This window comes from Cricetulus griseus, chromosome 8, assembly GCF_003668045.3.
Source record: "Cricetulus griseus strain 17A/GY chromosome 8, alternate assembly CriGri-PICRH-1.0, whole genome shotgun sequence".
In the NCBI taxonomy this organism is placed as follows: Eukaryota; Metazoa; Chordata; class Mammalia; order Rodentia; family Cricetidae; genus Cricetulus; species Cricetulus griseus.
In genome coordinates, this window is record NC_048601.1 from 35969472 (window position 1) to 35993770 (window position 24299).

General features: G+C 44.4%; 1 protein-coding gene across 12 annotated transcripts in view; it reads right to left on the reverse strand.

The window, feature by feature from the left end:
- The window catches only part of Itpr1 (inositol 1,4,5-trisphosphate receptor type 1), a 342412-nt gene that overhangs the window by 24856 nt on the left and 293257 nt on the right, over window positions 1-24299 (reverse strand). For 7 of the 12 annotated variants that reach the window (XM_035448428.1, XM_035448429.1, XM_035448427.1 and 4 more), the window contains 7 exons: window positions 20613-20788; window positions 15749-15913; window positions 10624-10819; window positions 9219-9338; window positions 7979-8118; window positions 7341-7506; window positions 3171-3331 (listed from right to left, as the gene is read on the reverse strand). In XM_035448428.1, the coding sequence (XP_035304319.1) occupies window positions 3171-3331; window positions 7341-7506; window positions 7979-8118; window positions 9219-9338; window positions 10624-10819; window positions 15749-15913; window positions 20613-20788 (1124 nt within the window). The remainder of the gene's footprint in view (window positions 1-3170; window positions 3332-7340; window positions 7507-7978; window positions 8119-9218; window positions 9339-10623; window positions 10820-15748; window positions 15914-20612; window positions 20789-24299) is intronic. The other 5 variants (XM_027429028.2, XM_035448436.1, XM_027429027.2 and 2 more) reach the window with 1 other exon arrangement.

A 24299-nucleotide genomic window follows, 5' to 3' on the forward strand; every position in this document is an offset into this window, starting at 1 on the left:
TGAGCCAGGGTCTCTCATTGACCCTGCTGCTCGTCACTTGTCTAGTCCACTTGGCCAGCAAGCTCCAGGGATGTTCCTATCTCTGTGCCCCCAGCACTAGGGTTACAGGCATGCACCACTGAGCCTGGCTTTTAATGTGAGTGCTGGGATCTGACCTCAGGTTCTCACTAAGCCATCTTCCTGGCCCAGAATTGGCCTTTAAAGGATGATCTCTTTCTGTTCTCTGGCCTCCACGAGGGGAGTAACTTTGCTCTGCCATACCCTTCCCCCACAATGCTCTGCTTCACCACAACTCTGAAACAAGAGAGCCCGCTAACCATGGACCAAAACTTCTGAAACTGAGCCAAAACCAACCTTTCCTTCTTTGGTTGTTTATCAGGCATTTGTCACCGTGATGAAAGAAAGAACTACACAATGCTCACTCCTGATGGTATGTCCTTTTTCTCTCTGCTCACCTGGGGCTCCTCTCTCCTTACCCCTCCCATCCCGTTCAGCCCCTTTTCAGAAAACATGATGTGATATTCCTTTCCCTTACTGCAGACCATTCCCTATCCCAGTGCCGCATGCAGGGTAGTTACAGTGACCAAATATAATGCTAGATGTGGAAGGACCTTAGACACAGAGAGAGCTACCTACAGAAAGGATTGGCAATATTTTTCCTCAGCAGTCATATACCCTGTCTTGATTGCAGTCTCTCTGTGTGCACATGTGTGGGGGTGCACTCACCCATGTGTCATGTACACAGGCTAGAGTTTGACATCAAGTGCCTTCTATTGCTCTCCACCCTTTTAAAAAGCAGCCTTCTCCTTCTCCTTCTCCTTCTCCTCCTCCTCCTCCTCCCTCCTCCTCCTCCTCCTCCTCTTCCTCCTTCTTCTCCCTTTTTTATGTGTATGAGTGCTTTGCCTGCATGTCTGTCTGAGCACCCACCTGGTACTCAAGAGGCCAGAAGTGGACATTGGATCCTCTGGTACTGGAGTTACCAGGCGTTCTTAACTACAGATTCATCTCTCCAGCCCCTTGTATCTTCCTTAAAAGCATTCATTTACCATGTATTTCTTTAGTCATCTGTGTGTGCACATGTCATGTGAATCAATTCTCTTTCTGCCATGGTGGTCTGAGGAATTAAACTCAGGTCATCAGTCCTGGTGGCAAGAGACTTTCCCCACTGAGCCATCGTGCCAGGATTCACATGAGTTTTTGAGACAGTCTCTCTCTCTCTCTCTCTCTCTCTCTCTCTCTCTCTCTCTCTCTCTCTCTCCTCTCTCTCTCTCTCGAGACAGGGTTTCTCTGTAGCTTTGGAGGCTGTCCTGGAACTCGCTCTGTAGACCAGGCTGGTCTTGAACTCACAGAGATCCATCTGCCTCTGTCTCACGAGAGCTGGGATTAAAGGCATGCGCCACCAACGCCCGAAGACAGTCTCTTATTCAATGCAGATGCCATTCATTACCGAGACTGGCTAGCCAATGAGCTCCAGGGATCTGCCTGTCTGGATTCATAGGCTTGTGCCACCAGGTTTGGCTTCTTCATAGGTGCTTGGGATCTGAACTTGGGTTCAGGGACTCAGTACAGCAAGCACTTTGCCCACTGAGCCATCCAGGCCCTTGGATGATAACTGCTTACATCAGTGTATTTTGTTTTCTGCTAGATTCTTACTACTCAAAGGGTGTTGGCACCCCAGGAAGGTGGTGGTGGTGGAGGTTAAATCCTGGCTGTGACTGCTGAGTCAGAACTGGAATTATAACTATACCCCCAGAAGATTTCTAAGCGCATTAAAATTGGTGAAACATGGATCACACCCCATGGTGGTTAATACTGGCTGTCAACTACAGGATGTAAGGTCACCTAGAAGACAGACCTCTGTGAGCAAGTTTCTAGACTTAGTTAATTGAGGTGGAGAGAACCACTCTAAACATGGGTGGCACTATTCCATTGGGTCCTGGACTGAAGAAAAAGGAGAAAGCAAGCAAAGAAACAGCATTCGTGACAATGGATACAATGTCACCAATCACCTCTCACTCCTGCCTTCATGCCTTCTCTGCCATGATGGACTGTAAGCCAAAATAACTCCTCTCTGAAGTTACTTCTTTTCAGGTATTTGGTCGCCCTCATGAACGGACTAACTAATACAGACCCTAAGGATGTCAAAGTGCATATGGTAGTCCCCGACCCCCTCCGCCAGAAATCCATGTAGCTTGTAGGATTTGGGGTACAGGAAGTATTACCAAGTGACTGGCACTGCCTGCAGTGCAGTTTAAACCCCAACCACCTAACCCTAATCACTGCAGCGTGTGCACAGTGCTGCTCACTGGGACAGACCCGATTTGAACATCTTTACATGGAAAGCCTGAAAAGTTACACACACAGAAACCACAACAGAGCTTGGTCAGGGAAACTCAGTGTCAGACAAAGCACTCAGGAGGGCAATCAATCCTGGAGCCTTTTCAAGAGCCAGTGGCCCTTTCCGGAGTGAGCCTGGGCTCATCACAAAGGGTCAACTGCTTTTACAATTCATGCTTCCTGGCTTTGTCACATACCCCTGCACATTTTGACGAATTAGAAAAGCATATGTTATCAAGGACAGCAGGCTGGGGACTCTCATGGCACATGTCTGGTGACTCCTCAGAACCCTGCTGGAGAAGAGCGATCTAAAAACCTGCAGCAGCCTTGCTGGGACAGAGAAATACACACTTCATCAGCGGGAAGATTAATCTGGGATCAGCTTCTTTCCCTCATCTGATCCCTTCCAGATACTTAGCAGAACACCTCCCAGAAAGGCTAGTTGAGCCCAAACAAACAAGTCATGCTGAAAACTACGCCTCCCGATCATTAGGTGTGTAAGATGCCTCAAATGATATCAAGAAGAGAGGCAGATTGACACAGATCCTAAGCTGGGAGGTAGGTTAAGACCCTAGCCTAGTTGTTAGGCAGCTCTGAGTCAGTTTTCTTCAAGTCTTAGCATCCCTTCCCTGGGAACATGTGGACAATGGTTGGCTCAGGATGGGTGTCAGAGAACACGGGTGTACATAGCACTGACATTCTGTCAATAGGCTTTTGGTAGGTGGCTGGCTCCTCCACAGGTACTAGAACCATACTTAGAGCTAAGAAGACAGAGTAGTGGTTGCCATGGCTGCCCTGCTGCCAAGGGCACTTCAGGGCATCTTTTCACTCACCCTGATCATCTCTGCCACATAACTCTCTGGACCGGTGTACTCAGTGGAGTCCTTCACTTTCACCAGCACGATGAAACACAGATAGTGCCACATGTTGTGTTCTTCCTTGATGTGCTCTTCAAAGGTGACGGTCTTGTTGTCAAACTTGTCTCTTTCTAAGCCTAAAACAAGAGACAGAACATCTCAGACTCCCACTGAGCAGTCATGGCAGAGGAAAGTCAGTATAGCCAGTTGTCTGGGCTTATCTGCGCAAAGAGTTGGAGTCTGTCGGCGCTGAAACACACTTTCATCATGGCAGGAGGATACAGGCTGTGAGCCTGACTCACCAGGGTTCACTTTAGTGTTTTGTTTTGTTTTTTATTTTGTTTTGTTTTGTTTTGAGACAGGGTCTCATGTAGCTCCAGCTGGCCTCAAACACACTATGTAGCCAGAGGATAACTTTGAACTCCTGGTCCTCCTGCTTCAAACTCTCAAGATCTGGATCTGAAAACCACTTCTTCCCTTTGCTACTGAACTTTCGGGTGCTTTGGCTGCCTCGTGGGTTCATGGGAACCCTCAGGGGTGAGAACATGGGGCTAGGCCCAGATACAGGAAGAGATCAGATTTAAGCTCCCTCTCCCAGGTAAATGTCAAAATGTAGGCATGGTGAAGGGAACTTTAAGCCAATTTCAGATGCTGTTTGGCAACTATATTTTGTAGAGGTTTGGGTTAGTCAATATGAAATTGGAGTTGGGTAAATAAAGACATATATTTCAGGCCATTAGCGAGATTTGGATTCCTCATGTTAAAAGAACGGAGCACAAATATACAGCGTAAGGAAGATAGACAGACACTGTAATTCTGAGTTAGAATTAGAGGTAGCCTTCTTTTAGTCACACACACACACACACACACACACACACACACACACACACACACACATATATGAAGCTAGAGAGACAGATGTAGGTGTGTGCGGATCCGTTTCCATGTGTCTCTACACACACTCCAAAGTATAAACATACAACCACTTCCTATTAATAGCTTAGGCCTGGAGCAGTGGCCACCAATAGGAATGAGGACTTAGACATTGGCTACTAAATGCCCATTTCACTATTGAACAACTTGGGCATATGGAGAAATGGCTGATTGTATGGCTGGGTCAGGAAAAGCATAAGTCTGGGACCAGAAATTCTTACACTGCCAGAAAAATATAAAAAGTACAAAAAATATGACATGACAGAACACAGAAGCCAGCCTGAAGGGTTCTCACTGTTCAAATTCAGGGTAAACTGAGCATCGAATTGGAGTCAGATACAATGGCACATACCTGTAATTACCATAGTTGGGAGGGTGGGGCAGGAGGATCATAAATTCAAAGCCAACCTAGGCTACATAGTAAGATGCTATCTCGCAATTAACGGACTGAATCAGTAATAACAGAAAACAAATACATGAGGCAGGGATCATCACTGGGTACTAAAGCTGGGCTGGAAGTCCATTGTGAGGGATACTAAGGTTACTTAAAAGTTTCTAAGCATCCTGCCATACAGTGACTTTCTGATTGAGGAAACATGCCAATTATGTCCATAACCAAGCGTGCAAAGTGAGTATTGGCAGCTCTAAGGGGACTGGCTCAATGTGCCCCTGGGTATGGCATCCTGAGAGGGACAGAAGAGCATGTCTTTGATAGTCATATAAAAAAATGCAGAAGCTCTTTTGTGGGGCCTCTAGCAGTGGGACCAGGACCTGTCCCTGATGCAAGAGCTGGCTCTTTGGAACCTACTCCCTATGGTGGGAGGCCTTGTTCAGCCTTGATGCAGAGGGGAGGAGCCTGGTCCTGCCTCAGCCATGCTTTGTTGATTCCCATGGGAGGCCTTCCCCCTTCTGAATGGAGAGGGAGGAGGAGTGGATGGGGAAGGGAGAAGGGAGAGGGGAGGGAACCAAAGGAAAGGAGGGAGGGGAAACTGTGGTTGGTATGTAAAATAAATTTAAAAAGTGATGAAAAATTGCAGAAGCTCAGCTCTACCACAAGGGAGCTTCCAAGAAGCTCAAATTGAGGGACATCCTACAAAGTAAGTGCCTTACAGTCCTCAGAAATGTCCATGGAGATAAGAGGGGTCTGAAGGTAGAAGGCCACACATGGCCTGGGACTTTCGAAGGGTGCTACTGGAATGAAGGGTGGGGTTTTTAAATTAGACAGGCAGATTTGTCTCTATTTTAATTTCCCAATTTCAGTAACTATTCTGCAGCCATGCAAGAGAATGTTCTTGACCTCAGCAGACACACAGGAATGTTTGGAAACAAAAGGGCATTGTGTCAGCATTGACACTGAAATGGCTAAATGGCTCAGAAAAACTGTGTGAGTGTGCATGGGTGCACGTGGGGGTTAGTTTGTGTGTGAGTGTGTAAGTGAGTGCCATGTGTGTATGAATAAAGCAAAGGAGAACTGGTCTAAAACTAGGAGAATCTTAAGAGCAGGGAGAAAATCTTTGTACTAGTTTTATGACTTTTCTGTAACTAAAATTATATCAAAATAAAAAGCTTAAAAAATAGGTCTCAAAGAGGCTAAAAATTAAAGAATCTAAATGTTTAAAAGAAAAAGTTCATTTTTTTAGTATATATACTAGGAAGGAATTCATCAATTTAGTAAATATATTATGAATAATCCTGAAATGATTACTCGGCTTTCAGGTCCCCACATGATTAGTTTGCATCTGCATATATTTTCCTGTAGTTTTACTTATAGTATTCTTTTAGTGACATTTTTGGGATCCCATGAGCCTATTTTTATTTTGTTTTTGAGAAAGGATCTCATAGAGCTCAGGCTGGCCTCAAACTCTCTTTGTACTCTAGGCTGGCCTTGAACCCATGATCTTTCTGGCTCAGCCTCCTCTTAAATTCTGGAATTACTCGTTTCATGCAGCAGTTCTTACTTAGCCTGCAGCGTGATGGGGGCTATGCTAGGAGCCTATCCAAGTCCTCCCTACTAATTCTCACAGTGAGGCAGAGAACACCACCCACTTTACAGGTGGGGACAATGCTTCAGTTAGTGTAAATGACTGAGCACAGGTGCTGGGCCAGTCAGCAGCTGAGGCTGGGTGAGAGCCAGGTATGATGCACCAAGTCCAAGCCTTTAAGAGACCTTTTCCTTTCTTTATTTTAAAAATGAAGTAAAAAAAAATTATTTTGAGACAGGGTCTCAACTATGTATCCCTGGCTGTCCTGGAACTGGCTATATAGACCAGGCTAGCCTCAAACTCAGAGATTTACATGCCTCTGCTTCCTGAGTGCTAGGATTCAAATAAAATTATACCACCCCTCAAACTTATGGCCCTTTATTACACACACACACACACACACACACACACACACACACACACACACACACTATATACATATATGATAAATATATAAACACCACCTACTGAGTCCATTAGTGTTGCTTATATGTATGTGCATATGAGTTCAGGTGCCCACGGAGAGCACAGTGTTGTATTGCCTGGAGCTGAAGTTAGAACTTGATGTGAGCCACCAGCTGGTTTGGCTGGCCGAAGTTATGGGTTATGCTCAAGAGCAGTGCATACTCTTAACCTCTGAGCCATCTCTCCAGCCTTTCTCCCACTCTTCTCTTTGAGACAAGATTTTACTAGGTAGCCCAGGTTGACCTGGAAGTTGCAGTGAGGTCATGCTAGCACTGAACTCACAGCAATTGTCCTGCCTTGGCTTCCCAAGTGTTATGATCACAGGTGGGTGCCACCATGCCCAGCTCTAATGGTATTTTTCCACTGGAGCCCGATCCTGCCAGTAGAGACTGCAGTAGGGTGATAGCTCTTCTTTCTAGGTGAGTTAGAGCTGGACCAGGGGATTCTAAGGATGCTCAGACACAGAAAGACCGTGAGATACATTTGTCTTAAATGTGCGGCCACATTTCTACTCTCCAGAATTCAATTCCTTAAGGCAAACTGCCTAGTATATATACAAACTCCTGCACAGAATTTATTGGCTTTTCAGATACTCCCCAGCAGAAGACAGGCTTAACAGAACTCTGCTGTTTGCCAAGAGAGGACAGAATGAAGTGAGTGTCCCAGCCCACAGGCTGTTTGTTATGTACCCACTCCATCACCATGTGTGCACGTGCTCAGCCATGCTAGCCAGTGGCATGCGTGCCTGCGTGCGGCAGATACTCACCACAGATGAAGCATGTGGTCTTTAAGATCTCCTCCTTCTTCTGTTTCTCACTCCTCAGGTCAGCAAAGGTGTCAATGATGACCCCAAAAATCAGGTTCAGGACGATGATGATGACCATGAAGAAGAAGAGCAGGTCGTAGATTACCCTTGCAGCAAACAGAGGCTCCTGTAGATGAGAGATGTCACCCTGAGGCCGTGTCCCCATTGCCCTTGGCTCTGAAGAGGTCAGAGCCCAGCTCCAGCTGGACAGATGTCCACTTGGGTGGGAGTTACATTGAGCATCACATTTTAAAACCCCAAAGTATGTCTCTATTTGATCCCTTGGGTCTATGCTGTGAATTCTCCCAGTGCCGGAGGAACACAACCAGGAGGGTCTGTAAGTGTTTTGGGGCTGCCAGGTCTAATATTAAAGCAGACCTATGTCAGGGGGGTAAGGAAACACAAAGTTGCTGTGGAGCCTTAACATGCCTTAGTGGGCATGCGTGGGGAGGGGCACCAACTAGCTTCTGCACAGTGGCTTGTCACACTCCCAGCTCATCATCCACACTGACAGTTTACACTCAGCACCAGCACAGTGCACCCTCACTGGCCACCCCCACGCATCCCTGTGCCCTTTCTTTCCCCTGGGATCCGTTTACCTCTTTGGATGGCTTCCTGAGCACATCTCCTACTCCACCCCCACTTCGCAGCCCATGACTCAGAACGGTGACAATGCACATGAGCAGCGTCTCACACGTGTGCTCCTTATCCTGTTCCGTTTCTTCCACAGGGAGCAGCTCTGTGAGCAGGGCGAGTCATAACATAGTTAAGACAGGAGTGGGAAAGAGATACTGTGATTCTACAATGATGTTTCCCAAATGCCATCTCTCCAGCTGGCAGGCCCAAGAAATAAAACTAAGGAATTAAGAGGCAGATGTGTGCTGGCAGAATTCGTACAGTGCTGTTCCCACTACTAAACCCTGCTAACTTCTCAAGCCATGTGGGTACTGTCTACAGAGGTTCATACGTCCCCTGTTGTGTAGTCCTACCTGCAAACAGAATATATTCGGCCTAGACATAGAAGAAGGTATCTTGGTTCTCAGGTGAGGTATCTGCCAGGTCCCCAACTGGGCATGCTCAAAGGACAGAAGCATGGCTGGATCTTACCTCGGGGCCATGGCATCCATGGCTTTACATTAGGGGCTGTTTGTCTCACTTTGCAGCCTGCCTTGCTACCTTCTCACTGCATTGCTAAAACACAGATCTCCCTCTTAGTCTTTCATTTCGATTTATTGATTTTGTCCTGCTGGAGACTGAATCCAGGCAGGGCCTCACACGTGCGAGGCAAGTGCTCTCCCACTGAGGAAAATCGCCAGCACCGCCCCACTGCTGTAGCTTCTGGGCATCCATGAACATTTCACCTATGTAGCCTGACACAAGATCAAGAGGCTTTCTGGAATCATCTCTTGCTGCTTCTCTTGCACATGACCATAACCTCTATGAAGGAGTTTTACCATACAGCCTTTAGAATATCCTCCTCCCCTCCTTTGCCTAAGAATCCTCGGTTTCCGCTGTGGCGCCTTTACTTTAATTCTCTGCTGCCAGCCTATCTTCTAAATGGCATCCTTACTGAAGCAGCATTTGGCTCCAAGATCACTCATTTGCCCATCTCCCCCCGGCTCCATTGGCATTTCCCACAGAACCACATGGGCTCTGTCCACAGTGAGCGCTCAAATCTGCAGCTTGTTTCTTCACACGTGGCTTCCTTTTCTGTTCATCTCCCTCACTCTTCCAACTTTTTCCCTGTTCTGCTGGCCTCACTCCTGAGTGGTATTTCTGCTTTACTCTGCTCCAACGCCACCTGCCTCACCTAAGTCACCGAAGGAATCTGATATTTACCTGGGGCTGGTGGCCATTCGGTCCTACCTTCTTTGGGTGCAGGAGAGGTACAGTTCTCCCCCGTCTCCACCCTACACACATCCGAGTACAGGAAATCATTTGCCAAACTCTCGCCAGTTTCTGGGAAAGAGAAGGGAGTTTTGTGATGAACAATCTGGCAGCATATGGTTAAAATGTTTGAAGTCCCCAGTTCACGGCTGATTAAACAATCCTTTACATAAATAACACCCTCCAATACTGCATATAAATTCAAAGCACAGATGCAATTTACACTTTTATTTGGTGAGCTGGATGGGAAAAAAGCCAGAAATGTCAAGTTCTGTAGGCTTACTAACAGTATCACACTTAAATAGCACCTCTCCGACTTTAAAGACAAACATCTGAAACTCTAAGAGAAATACTATTGGGTGTACAGATTCCGGCAAGATCTGGATCATGCCTGCCCGGAAAGCAACATGGGCATGAATGACACCCAAGGCCCAGGCTGGTTTAGTTCAGAACCTGAAGGTAGGTGACATTAAGTGCCACTTGGTGTCAAGTGAAGGCTGAAGTTAAGTTGAACATCCAGATACACAATTGGGGGAGAAGGCAGTCATGCATGGCGTGTCATAGCCAGTCTAGTTTGTCCCAAGGACTCAGACAGCCTGGCTACCTTTAACCAGGTGCTATTCGTTAAGCATTGGCAGCTATTCTGAGAAAGAACACACAGGTATCATTTAAATATGGATCATTGTTTACCATTTGCAAATAGGAAATCACTTCCAGTTTTGTTATATATACAGGAGCTCATTGTAAAACACTCTTTTTTTTTTTTTTTTTTTTTTTTTTTTTTTTTTTAAAAAACAAGCCCCAGGGATAGACATTGCTAGCAATGTGTGGGTCTGTCTGTCCACATTAAATATACATATATTCAAGTGTGGTGTGTATGTATGTAATCCCAGCACTTGGGTGGTAGAGGCAGGAAGATAAAGAGCTCAAAGTCATCTTTGGCTACAGTAAGTTCAAGACCAGCCTGAGCTCTATGATGCCCTGTCTCATAAAATTCCAAACACAGAACAATAAATAAATGTTTCAATCAAAAGTGTGATCTTACTATTGCTATTCTGTGTTTTCTCATGTTATCAGTGTTTGTCTGTAAAGGTGTATAAAGATGCACCCTATGTGTGGGGAACTCTACCTCATAGATGTGGCCACAATCCAGTGGAATGGCCCGTTATATTCAGGTTGCTCCCGACTTCACACTGCAGTGAACATCACTTTTTGAATGACATGAGAATGACCTATATTCATACTTCATATTCTGGTGTTAGGGAGATATCTGTCTGCTAATGTCATGTGTTCACTCTAGTCCAGTTATAATCCTGTTAACATTTAAAAAAGACTAGAGGATCGATCCCAAACCCACCTGGAACAGCCGTTTCATTGGGCAACCTGTCTACTTCCAAGATAAAGTCATCCTTGAAGAACAGATAGCCCACTATTGAGAAGAGGTAAACCAGGATCAGAGCCAGGACCGCTGTCAAGATGATGGACCGTCCATTGCGGGTGACACTTTTAATGACATTAAGCAAAGTCTCTTCTCTGTACACTAAATCAAAAAGCTTCAAAAAAACAAGATGATAGAACAATTTTTAAGAAGCCTGTGTTTAGGTTTATGTCAACATCATTTACTCTCTTGGAAATTCAGAATCATTCTATAATTTTAACACATAACATGTTGCCTGTCTTCACAGTGAGAACTGAGATGGTAGAAATGAGGAAAATAAACATAGAAGAGGGGGTGGCAATCAGGATCAACTTCAAACAGCACACAAAACAGGTTAGAGGAGCCAGAAATAGAAATAGGAGTTTTAGAGAACAAGGGGGAGGAAAGTAATGAGGGTCTTGGCATCCATCCATTTCGAGTCTAATTCCCGAGCTTCTCCAAAGGACTCTGGTACCTGCCTGCCTCCAGGAAGAGCAGTATCTAGTGATGAAGGCAGACATGTTGACAAGCTAGTGCACATTGCAAGATCTCTGGGCTGCTGAGGCTCACATCTTAGCTCAGCTACTGACAGCCACTGGGTCTTGGGCATTGTTCTGTCCCCAGCCCCTAGCCTCAGTTTCTTCATTTGTAGACTGGAGAGTTAATATGAAGAGTAAGCTTAGCACACAGGCATACTTATATGCTGTGCAATTACTGTAAATGGCAATCAACAACTTCCTGATGAAGAGACTGGAGTAGAGTCACAGAGTACAGTTGCAAAGATGTCCACAGTAGTGACAGACCAGGAAGCCTAACCCCCAATCTCCTCCCCTAGTATATGAGAGAGCCCTGAAGGTCACACTGGGTTAGGCCTGACCCCTAACTAAGGGACATACTCTCGACATCAGGAAGGCAGGATCCTTGAATGTCCATGTTGGCATTAGAGAATGGCATGTAGATTGTCATGAAGTAACCACAACAATTTGTCAGGGGAGCAACTAGAAGAGAGCTCTGGGGTAACTCTTGGACCTAGAAACTTTTATTATTTTTATTTATTTCAATTAGAAACAATCTTATTTTACATATCAATCCCAGTTCCCTCTCCCTCCCATCCTCCCATGCCCCCCACCAATACCCCACCCCAGCCCCACTTCTGCTCTCCAGGGAGGGTGAGGCCTTCTATGGGGGGGGGGAATCATCAAAGTCTGACACATCATTTGGGGCAGGGCCTAAGTCCTCCCGCTGTGTATTTTGGCTGAGAGACAAGAGACATTCTCTATGGGGAATGAACTAATTTACTTACTTTTATTTAATTTGCATTGGTATTTTGCCTGCATGTATGTCTGTGTGAGGGTCTGAGATCCTGGAGTTAGAGACAGATGTGTATCTGCCATGTGGGTGCTGGGAATTGAACCTGACTCTGCTGGAAGAGCAGTCAGGGCTCTTTCCTTCTGAGCCGTCTCTCTAGCCCTTATTGTTATTTTTTTAAGATGGAGTCTTCCTATGTTGCCCATGCTGTCAGCAAACTTTTTATCCTCCTGCCTCATCTTCTTGATCATCTAGGATTATAGGCACATGCTTCTAGGCCCGGCTGAAGGGGTAGTCTTTTGTTTTGTTAATTAATGTGCCTTCTGTCCTCATGTCTAGACAACCCTGAAAGGCTTGCTCTTCACTGTGGCTTTGGTGAAGTAAGTCATGGAGAAAGCACTGGGGCTCTTGACTCTGCTTTTGATTTACAGAAGATACTGACTGAGCCTCCCAGGACCTCCGTCTCCTCATCTGTAAAATGAGTGAATGGAAATGGCTAATCTCTCAATGTCTTCCAGTTTAGAATTTTATATCTGAGGCCATTTTCTGGCCAATTAACTCTTCTCCTCCCCAGCCTAACTCCAATCTGTGTCCTAAAACTAGTTTCCTAGAGGGAACTGGGTAGAGCAGGATCCTTAAAAGGAAGCCAAGAGGTAGCATTCAATCCACAAAAGAGAATTAAAGACTGTTGCTCTTAACATTGGTTAAGAGCAGTTAACAGCAGTGCAGTCTGAAGAACTAAGAGCATGTCACACAATGAACAAAGGGATCTGAGGGCAGGGGCCACACATACACAACAGATCAAACCAGAGAAGAATCTTATAGTTTTTTTTTTTCAGTAATTTTGAATTTGAAACAACAAACACATACTATTTATAAAAGGAAAACCTCTCAATTAAACAAACAAAAATTGACCCTTGTTCAAAGTAGAAAATTTGGAAAAGATAGAGTTCAAAGAAAAAAAACCTAATAATTCCATCATCTTCAGACATCCATTCATGTTATTCATTTCTTAAACATGTAAAGTATAGATATCATTAAGATACTGTAATAATGACACATATAGCCACTCTCAGACAATGTTCAGGAACATTTCATGTCAACATGATCTCCTAGCAGTAGATGGGAAGAATACATATAACATAGCCAATATCAGTTTCTGATTAGTCAGGATGTTTTCAGTTGTGTTATCAGAATTGCCATTGTGATGAATATCTCTGGATATGCCTGTATGCACGCCTGTCTACTTATGGCTTTCTAATTTCCAGAAACCAATCCAAGCATGCTAGATCAAGTTATATTTAGTAAATAAAAATTTATAACCATTGGGTCCCCAAAGCTACCAGACCAGGAATTATTATGCTTTTTTAACCTTTTCTCAAATGACAGGTTAAAATCACGACACCATGGATGTTTTAATGAGCTTGTTTTGGTTGAGCACTTAGGGATGAGCATGTCTTCATGTTTAGTGAACATCTGGAGTTCCCATTCTGTCACCTGCTGCTTATCAACTTTGGACATTTTCATCTCAGGTGTTAATGTTTTCTTAAGAATACAACTAGAATGCAGACTTGAGGCCAGGTCCAGACAGTTTCTGGGGGGCCATGGCACTTTAATTAGGCCAAGGGATCACTGTTCTATCTACTTCCCCACCTGGGTTGCCTAAGATGAGGAAGCTCTGACTACTGGGGGGGGGAGGGGAGGGGTACTAGATTTCTCTGCTGGAGGTCTCTATGTGTTGAACACGGGAGGCTTGCTTTCTTTGTGGGATAATTTGAACAGCTTCAGTATTGTGTTTTGAATTCTCATAGGACATATTTAGTATTCTTTGGACAAGAAAAGAAGCTCACAGGCAAGCCAAGGCTCAGAGTACCCCTAGAAGCACACAGGAACAGCATTTGCCATGATCTAGGCTGACCCCACCATGCTTCTGTGCTAGATAGGGGGGGAGTTTTGAAAGCACAGGTGTGAACTATAGAATGAAATGCCAGTTTCATAGAGCCACAGGCTTATCCATGCTCTCAAGATGTATGCAGTTTGGACTGGGGGGGGGGCTCAACTTACTGTGATTTAGGGCAGAAGTCACCTGACCTTACTACGCCTCATAATCCTCAGATGTGAACTGAAGACATCATCTACCTCAAAAGTAGGGTGAGAGTGTGGGAAAAGCATGTACTTGGCAAGAGGTGGCAGCTACTGTTTTGTGGATGGCGAGGTTGTGAGGTAAGGAGTGTTCATCTCATCCTACTCTGTCCCTTGCATTTAGGGAGGGCCCTGGCTGGCTCCACAAGTGACTTCAAAGAAAGGGATGAAAATGAAGATAAGGAAACAAGATCAATAGGAGGGACACTAGCAGGGAGAGCTATATCCCCACAGGGAGAGATGGCATGGGTCAAAGGCAAGTCTGTTCTTGGGAGACAGAGACACCCCAAGAGCAGGAACAAAAGAGAGACCCCACTGACTTCTGTCACTCCACCCAGGACAGACAGGAGTTTGCTGGACTGGTGGATGTAGGTCTCCTTGACTCACAGGTTGGAACTTTGTCCAAGGATGTTCTTGCATGACACAGAAAGGTTCCAGAATAGATACAGGGCTCCAAAGATTTCTAATGTAGAATGACCAAAATAGGCCACATAATGGCACTCACAAGTACATCCTGCAACCTCTTTGCCTAAAACCTCAAAGTATAGCCACAGAGATTCTGAAACTAGAGAAAATAATCCATTCCGTTTAGCCTGCCAACATCTACCACTAATGAGATGGGCTAATCCTGGTGAATTCTTTATGATATTTTTGTGTGAGAGCAAGAACAGAGGATGGCAAAGATAAGAATAGTGAGGCATCGTGTGGCTATGCTTGTCTAGGGTGCTGACATGAACAGTTGCGTATGACCCAAACAGTATCCCTGTCAGGGAAACTCATCCTTCTCACTTGTTAGTTGAGGAACCTGAGGCACAGACAAGAGCAAGCAGCCCAGAAACCACACAGATAGCACTTCCTTAAAGGACTTTCCCCATCCACCCTTTGTAAATCCCTTCCTCCCTTCCCTACCTCCCTTCACTTCTTAAGCCAATACTGAGGCCTTGGACATTTTTGATCTTCATATTTTTATATTTCTTGTGTTTTCATGATAGTTCAAGTTTATGCTTCCTGCCATGTTATGTAGGTACAATGAAATTTCTTATCTCCAACTTTTTAGATCTAGGTTTCCTCTGACTACAGGACAGAAAATCATTATTTCACTTGTAACTTAATCTGCTCCCAAGAAAAGGGACAGAACCAACTCACAGACTGCCAAGGCCTTAGCCACCTGGCTCCATGGGAACAAGATCACTTTTATCTAGCAAGTTCTTTGTCATGGGTCTTGGGGCTTTACATCTTACTCCTACTTTGGTCCTTACATGGTTGCATTGAGAAACGGATCCCAGGGGACTGCAGATGATAGTGTCTTAGCAAGTGCTGCCTGAGTCAGAGAAACAGACACATATAGAAAACATGTGAATTACATGGGCACCTCTTCTATGAGTGTTAACTACAGATGTGCCTCACACAGGACACAATGGGACTGTGTACTATCAGGTTCCCAGGAGCTGCCTTGTTTCCTGTGTCATTTTTCTCTTAGATCCTCCCAAGACTGCATGCAGGTGGGGCTTGACATTATAGGACCAGGCACACTAGCTGCTATTAGAAGGTGGGGTCTGTGGTAAGAGATGACACAGTTCTCTAGGTGTGAAACATGGGAACACCGGGCACTCACCAGCAAACTATAGAAGAACTCATGTACGAAGAGGCCCATGGCACAGATCAGCAGATACAGCAAATGATAGAGGAACTCAACATCCAGAACCATGGCTCGATAGCCTCTGGTGAACGTCCCACAGTTGCCCACAAAGCTCATCAGAAAGATGATTTTATTGCAGACCTGAGAACAGATGGTGGAAGGAAGAGTCAGATGGTGCAGACCATGCTCAACTGTGCATGAGAACCCAAGAGGAGCTGTAGCACCTAGGGGCCACTCAGAACTGTCCTATGACTCCAAGTCATTCCATTCCTTTGCTTTTCAGGCATATTACAAATTACACGGTAGTCAAGTGATTTCTTGTGCACCAGTAATGAAGCAGCACTTGTGTACGGCAAAAACAAAATTAACACATACTGAAATTACGATTTTCGAAATGAACCATTTCTAACATTCTTATATGAGTCAGTCAAACACAAAAGTCGCCTCTATCCATGAACTCTGTGATCAGCATGGTTAAGGCTTCGTGTCTGAGCCGGCTCCATTCCAGATACTACAGAGGTGGAACTAAATGAGAAGTGGACAATTTTCATCTTCCTTTGCTTATACATTCACAAGTAAGATGAACATTTTCTTGAGAAACAAAAATAAGGTTTGCCAGGATGAGCTTTTCCTCTTGTACATCTTTCTGGAAATGACTTCTGATCTTCTTATGGGAATTCACTCTTTGCAAGAATCAGTTCTTGGGTCTGGAAGTAGCTTCATCCTGGCCAATCACAATGTTCTGTTCTTCAAGATATAATGACTGTTTAAGGATAGTTATATGACCAAATGAAGTCAATGAAACCCAGCAGCATTTACCCTGGGATTATAGCAAAAGACAATTTTGTTGTTGTTGTTTTGTTATGTTTTTCCTACTTACCTTGACCTTGACAGTTATGAGCTCAGGGCTGCTGGCCTCTTCTTACCATACCACGGGTCATGAAACCACAACATTACAGAGGACACAGCCAAACAAAGGAACATAGGAACTGGGCCCTGATGCCATTGTATAAGCCCCTATATTTAGCTATTCCTGAAGTCAAGCTCTTGATTTCTGTGACAAAATGAACCAATGCATTTCCCCTCTGCTTCAGCTAGCATTGGGTTTCCTGATACCTATTCTTGGAGGGACTCTGATACTGGCTGATACATTTGTATTTGGATAGAAACCCCATGTTTGGAAGTCCATCTCTAGTAAAACAGAAAAGGCTGGAGAGAAAGTTCTTTGAATGTACCCAGGAAAACCATCTTCCGCTACTCTAGCTCCCTTGGCACCAGGTGCACAGGTATCCTGCCAGCTAATCTGTAGGCCAGTGTAAGTGAGCTCCCTGACAATCAGATAAGTGAGGACTCTAGCACACACAGAGAGCCTCTGGCTTTCTCAGGCCAGGTTTTCCCTGAGTTCTAACCATGTGTGTAAGAGTCCTTCACAGTGTAGCAAAGCATGACTGACTCTGGACAGAGTTTTGGAAGAGGGGTTTGGAGAGATGAGGGGTAATCATAATCCATTTGACATCACAGAACCTCCACATATATCCAAGTTTTAAAAATCTGAACAGGCCAACAATCGACTCATTGTTCTCTTTAATGCTCACTGCTTTCTCAGCCCATTGCCCTACTCCATATTGACTCTGCTTTATCAGCTTTTGATCTAGCTTCCTGTTCTTTCCTGCTCTATCTCCAAGGGAGTCTGCCCATACACACCACATCTTTGCTTATGCTCTGAGAGCATCCATCCCCGCTTCCTCCAGCACAAGACTCGTCACCTTGTCTTAACCTTAAACCCAAGTGGTCCAGCTTTTTGATCCCACCCCCTAGCCTCCTCCCCCAGCCTTCTTCTGTCTGTTCAGTTATTCTTCCTTCTCCCATACAGTATAGCTGGTGTCTCCTGCTAAAAACAAAAACAAAATCCCTCTAAGTGGTTATTTATGATAACTGGCCTCCACAGCTAATGCATTACAAATGGTAATTAGTTGTCTAACTTGAGTTTCTTGCAAGTGGTTTGTGTTAAAGATGTGTTATCTGTGGAATAATTAAAGGACAGAGCGAAAAGAACTAGACAGTACATGGTAGACAATCTCTGAAGTACTAAGAGTCTTTCTGTACATTTGCCAGTCCATCCATCTATCCGTCATCTGATCATCCTGTATTCGCTCTTAAACTTCTTCTCACTGCATGTGACACATGTGACACCTTCTCCAGAACTGTCTCTCTTGGCCACCGTGCTCACAGATTTTAAAATGTCAGCACTAACATTAATAGGCATGTCTTGTCACCTCAAGCATGTTAAGGGAACAACGTGAATGCGTTTTCACCTTAAAAACTTGATTGTTGCATCATTTCATTTGAAATGGTGGCTATAGTCTTTGCCCAGTCATCCATGACTGGAAATTTTGTAGTTAGATTTGTCATTCTTAGGCTAGGGGGATGGCTAGGTTGTTCAAGTGTTTCCTATGCAAGCCTGAATCTGATACCCAGAACCCATGTAGAAAAGAAAAAAAAAATATTATGTGGTGATGTGTGTGCTTGTTATCTCAGTGCTGGGGAGGCAGAGACACGCAGGTCCCCGGGACTAGCTGACCTAACCAAATCAGCAAGCCTTAAGCCAGTGAGAGGGACTGTAAGAAGGTTGATGCCTCCTGAGGAATGACACTGAGGTTGACATTTGATCTCCATATGCACTGCACAAACACATGTACACACATGAACACTCCCTACCCCAAGACCCAGGTGGTTTGAATGAGAATAGACTGCATAGGCTCATGTATTTGAATACTTGGTCCCCAGTTGGTAGACTATTTGGGAAGGATTAGGAAGTGTGGCATTGTTGGTGGAAGTGTGTCACAGGGTGGGGGATGGGAGTAGGGAGAGGATTTGAGGTTTCAAAAGACTAGCACCATTCCCATTTTGCTTTCTCTGCTTCCTGCTTGGGGATCAATTTGTGAGCTTCCAGCTTTTCTGCTGCCATACCTTCTCTCTGCCATCAGTGGAATCCAACTTTCTGAAGTCATAAGCCCAGTGCTTTATAAATTGCCTTGATTATGGTGTTTTTGTCTCAGCAACAGAAAAGCAACTAATACGTATAATAAACGTGTACCTTTTATTGCCCTCCCAATCAAGACAAATATTTTCTTTGCTTGAAGAAAAAGACCTTGCCATGGTTTGTCAAGGATATGGCTCTGCCTTTTTGCCCACCTTGTGGTATTCTTTCCTTCAGCTCTGTGATGCCCCATGTTGTTTCTTTTGTCTCCACCATGACTCAGCCTTACCACACCTGATCAAAAGCACCACCAGAGCACCCAAAGGCCTTGATGCCTACAGCACCTCCCACTTCAGTCAACATAACACGGGTGAATGAATTTTTGAGAATGCCTTTGTACAAATCGTCTTGCTCAAAACACTGCCAGCACTTCCTACCAAGGTGAAGAGAGTCTCCCAGCGTTTATTCCGTACAAAATTATTCCCAACTGACACGTCTACAAAACTACCCACTAAAGCATTTTGGAAACCTGAGTGTGCAGGTTTTCTTCCTCACAGATTCGTGATCATTTCTGTAGGCCTCTGATAAGTCTCACAATTACACTAGTCTTAATTTTGTCGAACCTAGTACTTCCTGTATGGATTGTACCATTGAACCTTTCTTTAATTTCTCCCTTAACATTTACCACTACAGGTTGATATTTTGGAAATGGACGTGGACCTGGAAGATGAGGTCCAATGGATTTTTTCCTAGAGTTCAGTGTCCTGGGATTAGTCCCCACCCAAAACACACTCTTGCTGTGTTGCTCCACTTTAGTCTATGGGGCCTAAAATAAGCAGTGCTTTTCTGACTCTTGTACTTCCTGGCCTTGCCTTTCCTATTCTTTAAGGCACAACTTCATAGGGTGGGACGGCAGACACCCATAACCTTACCATTCTGGAATGCTAAGGCAGGAAGACCATGAGTTTGAGGTCAGCATGGGCTACATAGTGAATGTAAGACCAGCCTGGGCTACATAGAAGGTTCAAGACTAATCTTGACTACACAGCAAGACTGTCTGAAAACAAAAACCAAATAAACAAAACTCACAATTTCAACCACAATGCCTTTCTCTGAGCTTATCTTGCCAACATCCTTGTTGCCTTTGCTGTCTGGATACCTAGACATGGTTAGGTAATACCCTTATTTTTCTGACACTTCCATTTTTATATAGTCACCTCAGCTTTCTTATATGCTTAGAACAGAAACCCAAACCAAAGGAAGTTACCTTTAGATACCCATGATACCTTTCATGCCTGAATTTTCTCTTTTCCTCCACCAAGAGCCCTGTGCCACTTACAACCTTCCATCAGCCATCACCATTTCCTGAGAACCCTTGGCATCCCTTCAGCTATAATGACGGCATTCCTATGTGTTCCACTGACATCTAAATAGCAATCCCTAATTCTCTTCTCTCTCCACTTGCTCCATCTGCTTTTTGAACAGGCCCTCTAACCTCTCCCCTCTTTTTTGAGTGAGCCTTGACAAGTGAGTGCTATGTTAATATTTGATCATTTGCCTTACTGGCTAAAAACCTATGGCACAAACAAACCTTTGGCCTGACTGGTCAAACTCACTTAAACTTCCTCTACTGTTATCATTACTGTCTAATTCTTGAGAGGGCTACTCCCAAGAAAAGGGCCTGTTGAGACCCAAAAGATGCCCTTGGAGGCCCTAAAGAGGTCAAAGGAAGATGCCAATCTGACAGTCTTTTTATTTATTTCTGGATTTAAAGCACAGGCCAAGATGTGAGGGACCAAATGAAAAACATTCCTATTAACTCACAAACAAGAGTTGTGCTATAAAACTATTCATACTTACATTGAAAGCTCCCAGCAGAAACAGTGTGGGCTGTAACCCAACTGAAAATATCAGCCGTAGGATTGTGGAAGCAATTAAGGCCCGGATGCCATGAGGCTTGGGCAGAGCGATGACAATTGCCAGAGAGATAAGCATGGCTGTCCACAGGAGGCCTGACCAGTGTGGCTCTAATGTTCCTGGAAAGACAAAACAGAGTCCTTTGGAATTTGTTTTCATGGCATCTAGATGACAGATTAAGGCAGGTCTAATGACACTTTTCTTCAGTCACCTCTCTAAACTATGTTGTTCTGATTTTCACCTCAAATCCTCAAAGCTTCACTGTTTTTAGACTTCCAAGGCATCATTCATATTTCTTCTGCCTGGAAAACTCTTTGGTCCTCCTGAGTACCTGTGTTTAACTGACATATTACTGGTACTTTTTTGGCAAGCCATTCCTACTCACAAAGAACTTGCAAAGTGTTCTCCTCCCCATACTTCTTGGTCATTTCTATAGGCCTGGCATGCTGCTCAGCTCTCTACCCACTGAGGTACACTCCTGGCTCAAATGCGGCTCATTTCCTTTCTTTCTTTCCTTTCTTTTAAAAGATTTATTTATTTTTACATGCACTGGGGTTTTGCTTGCATGTGTGTCTGTGTGAGGGTGTCAGATTACTTGGGGCAGGATTATAGACAGCTATAAACTACCGTGTGGGTTCTTGTGAGACTTGAACCCAGGCCCTCGGGAAGAGCAGCTAGTATGCTTAGCTGCTCAGCTATCTTCTCCAGCCCCAAATGCCACTATTTTCTAACCGTCATTTTACTTGTCTGTCTTCTGTCTAGACTCCAAATTCCCTGAGAAAAGTACCTGGCACAGAGGATCTACCAGATACTTATTCAACAAATAAAACTGATCTGTAGGTCCTAATTCATTCCTGGGAATGGAGGAACTGGAAGCCTAAGCTTATTTTCTATTAACAATATGTAAAGGAAAACTGCAGGTTCCATGGTGCAATCTGATTTCCTCAAGGGAAGGAGCAAGGCCACTTCTGGCTCTTGAGCATCATCTACAGTTAGATTATCCCTGCAGTCAACGAGCTCCTACCAGTTTCTGTCATCTCTTGCTATTTCAGGTTCTATTTAGAGTGTCCCACGAGATGGCTTGGTTACATAATATGAGCCAACATGGCTAAAAATACAGTTCTGTAAAACACTCATTAAAAAAAAATAAAACACCCCTATTGCAAATGCTGTCACATTTTGAATCTCCCTCGGATGTAAACAAGCAGTGCTACATGATTCAGGACACTTATATAAAGGGATTTCTCTTCTTTAGAATGGCCAGAAGTATATAGCACAGCTCAAGAAGAGGTAACTATGCAGGTGGCTGCTCTTTCTCTGGCTAAGTCACACCCGCCCAGAGGCATTGATTGTCCCTTCAACAACTGTCCCCCTCGAGCCAACCACTTTTTTTTTTTTTTTTCACTTTTGGTATCCTTCAGAAGGAAAAACTGGTTAAAAACAGGCACAAAGTAGCAATTCAGATCTCCGTATCCATGTTAATGTTGGGTGGGTGTGGTGGCTCTCCTGTAAACCCAGTGAGTGGGAGGTAGAGACAGGGAATCCTCCCAGCAAGCTTGCTAGGTGGACTAGCACAGGGGTGGGTAAGCCAGCCAGGAAGTGGTAAGCATGGGAGAGCTGCCCCATTTCTCATCTGTCTTGTGGTGGCATGAGCAGGAGAAAGAAGCCCTCCACCATGCTCAACTCACCAATTCCAAGACAGGTGGGAGAGCTGGCCCTGTGGTCATAAGAGTGGGAGAGCCATCCCTGATCCCCACCAGCTGCAACACTCGGGAGAGCAGGCCCTGTATCCTAGCGGGACAGCATAACAGATCAAACCCCTTTAGCTGACGTGTGGTGAGGGTGAGCCACCCCTGAAATCCTGAGCATGGGACAGTTGTCCCCATTTCTCATCTGGTGGATCAACCCTGCAGCTGCTCAGGCCCAGAACCAGGGTTATGACTTGGCCCCACTCCCCAACACCCACCCCATCTGTGATCTGCTGGAACACATAAAGGAACTTGACTCACAGACCCAAAACTGCAGGATCTCCACAACATAGGACACCAGCCGGATGTCCAGGAAGAGTCCTAGTGGGGGTCCAGCACTGAGTATGTAGTGGAGACCAAGGGCCTCAACCAGACCAATGACTCTTTGTAATGAACACTTGTATGCACAGATGTATGGACCAAGGAGTATATGGTATGACTTGTTGGGTTTCACTGCAACTTCCGTAATAAGATTTTTAATTCTTCCCCATGCCTTTTAAAACAATTCTCACCGGATGTTGGTGGCACACTCCATTAATCCCAGCACTCAGGAGGCAGAGACAGGCGGATCTCTGTGAGTTCGAGGCCAGCCTGGTCTCCACAGAGAGTGTCAGGATAGGCTCCAAAGCTACACAGAGAAACCCTGTCTCGAAAAACCAAACCAAACCAAAATAAAATAAAATGAGAATAAAAAATGAGAATTTTTTATTCTCATTTTATTTTATTTTTTTCCTCTTGAATTTTGTTTTACTTGGGTACAGGGGTGCAGGGGCAGAGGGAGGATGCAAAGGGACAGGGAATGAACTGGATCAAGATATATGCTGTGAGAAACACATAAATAAATTTTATTAATTAAAAAAAAACAAAGAAATGGGCACAAAGACATATAAGGTTTATGGAAACTCAAAATGTGGGTTCTGGAGGCAATGTATCACTTTGTGCACATTTAACAACTGCCAGGCATCATAATCTCTCTCCTGTTTTCATTAATTGTCATTTATTCAGCCTCCTCTATCAACCTATAGGGTTGGTGCAGTATCTCTACTTAAAAGGTAATTCAGGTTTTATCTAGTTTCTCCAGTTACATAGAAAATTGGCTAGATGGTACATGTCTCTAATGTTAATAGTCTGTAGCTACTATTTAAAAAAAAAGAAAAAAAAACCTCACTGTAAATATGTATCAAGAATTTTGGCAGTCTGTAGTCAGATGGCCATCATAGAATAGTGTCACCACAATCAAGGCAGAATGTGCTCACCCTGACAAACATGAGCACCCTGACTGATTTCCTGGAGCTCTTTGCAGTTTATGTGTTACCCCACCCCTACCCTCAGGCTACAGAGTGTGCTTTCTGTTACTGTAATCTTGCAATTCTCATGAAAATGGAGAAAAAACTGTATTCGTATGTAGTCCTTTGTGTGTAACTATAAGTGTTTAAGAATCAGGCTGGTTACTCCTACTTCATTGTTTGTTGTTGTTGTTGTTGTTGTTGAGTTATTATGGATGTACCACAATTTATTTATTCACTCCATAAATGAATGGATATTTGTGGTCATCCCAGTGTGGAGATGTTCAAAATGATGCCACTAAAACATTCAAATGCAAACCTTGGAGTGGAATTGATGCTGTCATTTCTTTTGGATAAACAAAGGGAAGTAGACTGTTGTTTCTTATGTATAATGTGTAACTTTGTGAGATGCTGCCATATTGTTTTCCAAAGAAATTGCACCTTTTTTGCCTTTTATTAGCCCTTGATATTGACAGTCTTTTGTATGTTAGCCATTCTAGCAGGTCTGTAGAATTATATCACTGCTGTTCTAATTTGTATTGACTGACAATTCACAATGCTGGCTATTTTCTCATGTACCTACTGGTCATTCTTAG